The following is an 8,144-nucleotide window of genomic DNA, read 5'->3' as shown; positions in this document are numbered from 1 at the left end:
GGTGTTACATTTAACTAAGATAAAAACCTAGAAATCGTAAATATTTTCTCTTTTTATCATGATGTTTAATGGTCCAGTTATGAGAATTTTTGTTTTTTTTTTGTGGTGAAATATAATCAAAATTGAAGGCTTTAGGTTTTAAAGAAAATTCAACAGTAACTAATTTTGGAAGAAAACTCAGTATTAACCTCTGATATGCAAATGACACAACATTACTTGGTGAAGTGAAGAGATATTGACGTGCTTATTAATGAAGATTGTTTTCACTCTGGATTACATAGCAACAACAACAACAACAAATCCTTACAAAACAGCTAATAAGTTACATCATGACAAAGGTAGAAAGGATTGAAGTTATCAGATATTTCATTGTCTTGGAAGCAACGGTCAATCAGACTTGTTGCATTGACAAATCTTCTGCAAAATGCTTTTGAAAAAGTGTTAGAAAATGATAATATCATTTTAAGTATTAATGTATGCCTGACCAAACAATAGTATTTGCAATTATCTCACATTCATGGGAAACATAGACAACGAAAATGAAGCCTGAAGTAGAATCAATGACTTTGAAATGTTGTGTTGCTGAAGGAATATTGAATATAATGAACATGGTCTTAAAACTCCTTAGAAATGAAGATGGACAAATTTCATCCCTCATTGGACAATTAATGTATAGGGGTTATGACATCATGCTTGGTAGCTGTTAGTGTCTTGATAAGACTGTCCCACAAAAAAGAGTCACTTTCAAAGGCACAGAGGTTAGGATTTTTATGTATCTTTTGGGAGACCACAAATCAATCCAAAACTGGTGAGAACCATAATTTATATACAATTGAATCAGTATTTCAATTCTCTGTTCTTACATAAACTTTTGTGATTTTCTGTGAGTTAAGCGGTTGTCAGGTAAGGTACAGGTTAAAATTAAAAACTAAACTTGACTGCCTATTTAGAAGTAGTGGATTTTTTTGGTCTTAAAATTCTGTCGTTTTCCTTTTTGTGATTTGACCTTGGGTTGTTCTGTGATTTCTGCCCTCCACCCCTTTAATCCATTGCTCCAAGGGCTTTGTCCTGTTAGATATAGATTGTTATTCTTGTTGTATCTCTGGAGATGTGAGATCTACGAAGAGAATTATGATCAAGGTCCCGCTGAGTTTAATTATGTGAAATACACCTTTGGCGTTGTCTTGCTTGAACAGACTCATCAATGAGAATTGTGACTCATATAAATAAAGTATCCGACGACTTTTTTGTTCCTTAGCACAAGAGTGCTTGCAAGAATAATTAGAACACTGGCTCATTTAGGAGATGCAATGACGGACTCTGAACGCAACACAAGAAAAATATGAAAATACTTTCCATCATCCAGGAAACCAAAATTCAGTCAAGCTTTATGAAGTTTGGCCAGTGTAACAAACTCAGAATGAAAACCTCGTGGATGCTTCATCATTACACTTAAAACAGTAAAATAGTTATGAAAACAGGTTTTTCTTTCTCACAAAATTTACTTTTTTGAAGATTTTATACTAATTATTTGCTATTTATTTGGGGTGGAGATTTACTTTGAATTTATCTCTTCCTACTCACTTCTCATTATTACACAACATAGAGGATATTAATTCCAGAAATTTTAGAAAGGTATCATCTTTCTAGAGACAGATTTCCTCAGGTGTAGAAATTGTTGGTCACATGGAGACGTTTCTTCCTTTGTAGGTGATGCATGGACTGTCTTATTCTCTGTGTCCATAGACATGGAAGTGGAACATGAAATTGTTTTCATTTAGAACAAAGAAGGCGCCATAATTCACAAACTGGATGGGATAACTGTATTATTATGCAGGTAACCTAGGAATTGTTGTTACATATGAGCCTTCACCAGGCTATATTATTCGACTTGGAGTGTCATAGCCTTTAGAATTCTCCTCCGTAATTCTGATAACCAATGACAGTGATCCTTTGTGAGCTATTTGGGAATTGGCTCAATCCTGAAATTTCTTTTGGGTATTTTTATCCTACATAGATCCAAAGTACATTTACTTTGTCTAATTTTTGCACTTCTAGAGATTGCCACTATTTAGGAGATCTTTAGATGAGAAAACATTTGTAAATAATAGTATAGGATTAAGACAAATGCTCTATAAACATTGGTAATCATTTAGTTATTAGAAAATTATGTAGTATCCATAAACTTTCATTATTGGCTATCAAGAAACAAAGGTGATGTGCAGGAAAAGTATTGCTCAGTCCTTAGAAACAATAGGAACTGGCTATTTGAGGAAAGGACAGAATTTACCATTTAAAACATGGAAGTGGTTTTATAGAGAAGAACTTGCTAGATAGAGATGTGGAATTCGGGGATAGTTGGTTTAATCAACTAAGATAAGATACTATAGTATAAACACGAGGAGGGAAATGCTTACATAGTCATATATAATAAGCCTGACACATTGTTATTATTATTCTTTAAAATATGTTTATAATTTTTGTTAATGGGATTAAAGTTACTAGATAAGAAGAATCTTCCATTTCTGGAAAGTAAAAAAAAAAATGCTTTTATCCATTTGAAAGTAAACAATAAATAATGTTGTCCTGTTGCTATTGTTGTGTACCATAGAGTTGGAATCGACCCATAGCTGACCCTCTGGTGGGTTTTCAGAGGCAGTTCATTGCACAGAAGGAGATTGCCCATCCTTTTCCCATGGAGCAGCTGGTGGCCTCGAACCACATGCCTTCTGGATTACAGCACAGCCTCTTGCCAGTAGGCCACCATGAGACCCTTGCATGAGATGTCATTGCCAAATGTTTTATTCCAGTCTGTAGGTTGTCTTTTCAGCATATTTTCTTGCAGATAGCACATTAGTGTCTCTGCTTGATTAAATTAATAATTCATCTGAATGATGACTGAGAACTGAAACGATATTTTAGTAAGCATTGTACTTTTACCATCATCGGGAACCATTGAATGAACATAAAAAAAAGATTTTAATACTAATTTCATTCTTGTTTCAAGAAACTTCTGCATTTCTTTTGCTTAAAAAAAAATTTAATCCTTCCAAAAGTAATTTGTAATCATTATATTCCCAAATTTTTCTTGAATTCTAAATTAACTGGTTTTTGAATTCTGAATTTTTGCAATTTTGACTTTCTGAATTTTTGAATTCTGAATTCACTGATGAGCATATGGAACCAAGGAACAATGTGACGGAGTTTGTCCTCTTGGGGCTCACTCAGAGTCTCCATGGTCAGAGAGTATTATTTGTTTTATTCTTACTCTTCTACGTCTTTACGATGGTCGGTAACCTCCTCATTGTGGTGACTGTGGTGGTCAGTCCAGCACTCGATGCCCCTATGTACTTCTTTCTTGGCTACCTATCATTTATGGATGCTTTTTATTCTACTACGGTAACTCCAAATATGATTATAGACTTACTCTATGAGAGGAAAACCATTTCATTCAAAGCTTGCCTGACCCAGCTCTTTGTAGAACACTTGTCTGGTGGTGCTGAGATATTACTTCTGGTGGTCATGGCCTACGATCGCTATGTGGCTATCTGCAAACCCCTGCACTATATGACCATCATGAACCGACGAGTGTGTGTTCTGCTGTTGCTGTTAACCTGGATTGGGGGGTTTCTTCATGCAATAGTTCAGCTTCTGTTTGTTTATAACTTGCCCTTCTGTGGTCCCAATGTCATTGATCACTTCATGTGTGACATGTACCCCTTATTAAAACTTGCCTGCACTGACACTTATGTCATTGGCCTTCTTGTGGTCGCCAATAATGGGGGCATATGTGTGGTCATTTTTACCCTTTTACTCATCTCTTATGGAGTCATTCTGCGCTCCCTGAAGAATCTGAGTCAGGAAGGGAGGCGCAAAGCCTTGTCCACCTGTGGCTCCCACATCACCGTGGTGCTCCTTTTCTTTTTCCCTTGTATCTTTATATATGTGAGACCTCCTTTCACTTTGTCCATTGATAAAACATTGGCTGTGTTCTACACTGTCATAACTCCTATGTTGAATCCCCTAATCTATACTCTAAGAAATGCAGAGATGAAAAACGTCATGAAAAAGCTTTGGAGTAGTGAAAGAAAATGAGTGCAGGCACAACAAATGCATTGGCCAATTTCAAGGAAAAAAGGTTCTTTCTGAAGAACTCTGTGTAATTACACAATGTGGTAATTTTTCCTCACTTTTAACAATCTGTAAATTATAAAATTGATTGTGCATCTACTTTAACTGATCATTTTTTTAAAATATATATTTTAAGATTAAAATGGTGTATTTTTAAATGAAATTATCCTCTTGAGTTTATAGATTCGTATTTCATATGATGAGTTTTGTTACATGCCAGCAGTTTATTTTAGGTAATTAAAATTTTTCTTATCTCTTTCTTAAATAATGCTAAACTGCTTCAGAATTAATAGTTCTCCTTACAGATTTTAAAATAATATAATAAGATGTAAAATTATCAAACCATTCCCACCAAAGTTATCCCATACAACATTTCAAGTGTTTGTGTAGTCTTATTTTGTGTCAGTCAAGTTCAGTCAATGTGTGGTTTTGTTTAGTCTGCTTCTTATGTTAAGATTCAGGACGAAAGATACTTCTAATTTCTATCTTTTTATGTATGTATTAAATATTCAGTTGCACTTGGATCAATTTTGACACAGTAGGGTCCTATATGGAAGCAGGAGTGGCATCCACTTCCTAAATAACATGCCTCCAGAAACTCTATGAACTTTGAAAAATGTCGACAGTTGTAGAGGGGCTTCAAGCCTTTTGTTCATAGGGTCCCTATGAGTTGTGCATGACTCGAAGACAATCAACAACAACAACAACAACAATGGTCTTACATGCTCTAGAGTGAATTGTGCTACTTTGAAGTTTTGTTTCTATGAACTATCAAAAAGAGATTTCTAAGACTTTTCTATGAAGCAACCCTCTGTTGTTGTTGTGAGGTACCATTGAGTAGACCATGACCCTCATTGACTCTGTGAACAACAGATTGAAATCTTGTTTTATCCTGTGCCATCCTCATAATTTCCACTACGTTCAAGTGCATTGCTGCAGTCTGTCAATTCATCTCATCTGAGGTCTTCCTCTCTTCACTGTTGCTATCTTTTACTTCTTGATGACACTTCCAAAGCATATGAGATAAAATGTTACCATTTCACCATGTTTCTCTCAAAGGAACATCCTCCTAGGCAGATTTGACAGTTTTTTTTGCTTGTTTTTGTTTTTTTTCAGTATGTTCAATACATTTCACCAAAAGCGCGATTTAAAGCCATCAATATTTACGTGGTCTTCATAACTCACTGCACTACTTTCACATGCATGGGAAACTATTAAAAATACCATAGCTTGGGATAGGGACGTCTTAGTATTTAGAACTGACATCCTCGCTCTTCAGTGCTTTCAAGAAGTTGTTGGCAGCTTTGTATAATGCAGCATATCTTTGACAAAATCCAATACCCCTTCCTGATTAAAACACTCAGTAAAATAGGAATAAAATGGAATTTCCTCAAAATAGTAAAAAAGTATATAAGCAAACCGAGAGCCAATATCATTCTCAATAAAGACTAAAGCCATTCCTCCTGCAAACAGAGACCATACAAGGATGTTCACTATCACCACTCCTCTTTAATATTTTATTGGAAGTACTTCCTAGGACAATACGAAAAGAGAAAGAAGAGGTATCCACATTGTCAAAGAGGTGGAAAAACTATCATTGTATATAGATGATATGATAGGGTACACAGAGAACCCCAAAAGACTCAACCAAAAAACCTGTTAAACCCAGCAGATCAATTTAGCAGAGTGAGAGGATACAAGACAAAAATATAAAAATTCGTGGGATATCTAATAGTTGACCCTCCAGTCTGTTTCCAGAGGGAGGAAATTGCAGGGGAACATATCATCCATGTTTCTCTCGTGGACAAACTGGCACATTAGATGAGCCTGGCATTGTGTTATCTGCACTATTGCTTACCCATAGATCATCAGAGTTCCCTAATTGAAACCTTGAACCTTGCTGTTGTTGTTGTTATGAGCCATGGAGTTGTAGATGACTCATAGTGACCCTATGAATGAAAGTCCTCAACACTTGATTGACTTTTATCCTTTCTCCAGGTTCATAGGGTTTCCGGAGGCAAGCTATTACGGAAGTGGATACCACTTCTGCTTCCAAGCTTGCTTTAATTGGGGAGCTCCACCAAACACTGTCCACTATGCGTAACCATTATTGCATGTGACACAACAGTGTCACAGTGTTCAGCTTCACAGCAACCACAAGTATTGTAGTATTTCAAGATTATGTATATCAGATGAATCTCAGCTGAAATAAAAGATTATCAGGAGAATGTCTAATAGTGTGTGGACCATAGCAAACTGTGGCTGACAATGAGAAGAATGGAAATTTCAGAACACTCAATTGTGCTCACATCAAATCTATACCTAGGTCAAGAAGCAGTTGCCTGACTGGAGCAAAGACACACTGCATGGTTTAAAAGCAGAAAGAGTGTACCCTCAGGGATGTGTCCTTTCTCCATACTTATTCAATCTTATGTTGAGCAAATAATTTGTGAACCTGCACTCTATGAAAAGCAATGTGGCATCAGGATTGGAGGAAGACTCACCAATAATTTTCTTTATGCAGATGTCAGAACTTTGCTTATTGAGTGTGAGGATTTTAAATGCTTGCTGCTGAAGATAAAGAACTACAGCCTTCCCTTTGAATTATATCTCAACATCAAGAAAACAATTTTCCTTACATGAGACCAATAGATAACATTACATAAATACTGAACATAACATTCTGTAAATACTGAAGTTGTCAATGATTTTATCTTGCTAAGATAAACAATCAACAACTGTGGCACCAGCAGCCAGGAGATCAGGAGATGCATTGCACTGGTCAAGTGTGCTCTCAGAGATCATTCTAAAATACTTAAGAGCAATGATCGCAGTTTGAATACTAAGGTGCACCTGATTTAGGCTATTATGTTTTCAATGATCTGTTAATCATTGGAGAGCTGGACAGTCAAAAAAATGGTAGAAGAATTGATTATTTTGATTGGTAATGCGGGCGAAGAGTAATGAATATCCCATGGACTTCTAAAAGAATAAACAGATATGTCTTAGGAATAGTGCAGAGAAATGGTTGTTGGAGGCAAAGATGATGAAGCTCCAACTCTGATACTTTGAACATGTTGCTAAGAGAAGTTGTGTCTGGGAAAGTGACATTATGTTTGGAAAGATGAAGAGTCTGTGAAAGAGAGAAAGACCTCCAAACAGAAGGATTGACAGGATGATCGCACCGATGAGCCAAAGTGTGTCAGAGATGATGCGGATGGCACGGGACAGGACAGGGTTCAGGTATATTGTTTATCAGGTCAATATGACTCATATTTCACAGGGAGGCAACAACAATAGCTAAAATATTGAAGGACAAAGGAAGTTTCAAAGAAGATCAAAGAGATGTATTAAATGGTAAGCAGAAACCAGAATTATAGCGAGAAATAAGGAAAGGGCAATAACATTGTGGATATTAATTTTAAAAAAATATTGTAGCAATGCATCAATAGGGCACCAGAAGAATTCAAACTGGATACAGAAGAGATAGAACTAGAGATATTATAGCTGAAGATGTTGAATTTAAGTAGAGAATACAAGAAAGATGTGTACCTGTATTTCACTTTCTGTACTAAAAAAAATACAAACATTTGGATTATTCAAATGTGTTTAACATTCAGAATAATGAAAGTTCCAGAAGACTTAATTGCATTCACACAGACCCTGGACATAGATCAAGAGGCATTCTTTTGAACAATGTAAGGGAATATAGTTGGTTGAAGTCATGAAAGATCTGATTCAGAGATGTATCTTTTCTGAAATAAACTTATTCAATATTCCACAAATAAAAAGCTAGACTATATGAAGAGAAAAGTTACTTCAAAACTGGTTATTGTCATTGTTAGGTGCAGTCAGACTGACTCCACTCATAGCGACTCTATAAAGAAGGAAACCTGACCCATCTTGCACCATCTTCATAATCTCTTCTGTGGTTTAGTCCATTGTTGTAGACAATACGTCAATTTATCTTTTTCACCCTTTGTTAAAGTTTTATTTTATTATTATTTTTTTTT

At 35.7% G+C, this 8,144-nt stretch overlaps 1 protein-coding gene across 1 annotated transcript; it reads left to right on the top strand.

The window, feature by feature from the left end:
• The first annotated feature begins 3,177 nt into the window (after positions 1–3,177).
• On the top strand, positions 3,178–4,095 carry LOC102875933 (olfactory receptor 4A47-like). The gene has a single exon (XM_006902616.1). It carries the CDS (start codon positions 3,178–3,180, stop codon positions 4,093–4,095), a length of 918 nt encoding a protein of 305 aa, XP_006902678.1.
• The last annotated feature ends 4,049 nt before the right edge of the window (positions 4,096–8,144 follow it).

This window comes from Elephantulus edwardii, unplaced genomic scaffold (genome assembly GCF_000299155.1).
Source record: "Elephantulus edwardii isolate Elephantulus edwardi_28Jun2011 unplaced genomic scaffold, EleEdw1.0 scaffold00431, whole genome shotgun sequence".
NCBI classification, from domain to species: domain Eukaryota; kingdom Metazoa; phylum Chordata; class Mammalia; order Macroscelidea; family Macroscelididae; genus Elephantulus; species Elephantulus edwardii.
The sequence above is the reverse complement of the archived record's forward strand: the minus strand, read 5'-3'. Positions and strand labels throughout refer to the sequence as shown.

Bases quoted from the DNA above. Each gene is read 5' to 3' on its own strand.
- LOC102875933 (XM_006902616.1), top strand. From the start codon at position 3,178: ATGGAACCAAGGAACAATGTGACGGAGTTTGTCCTCTTGGGGCTCACT.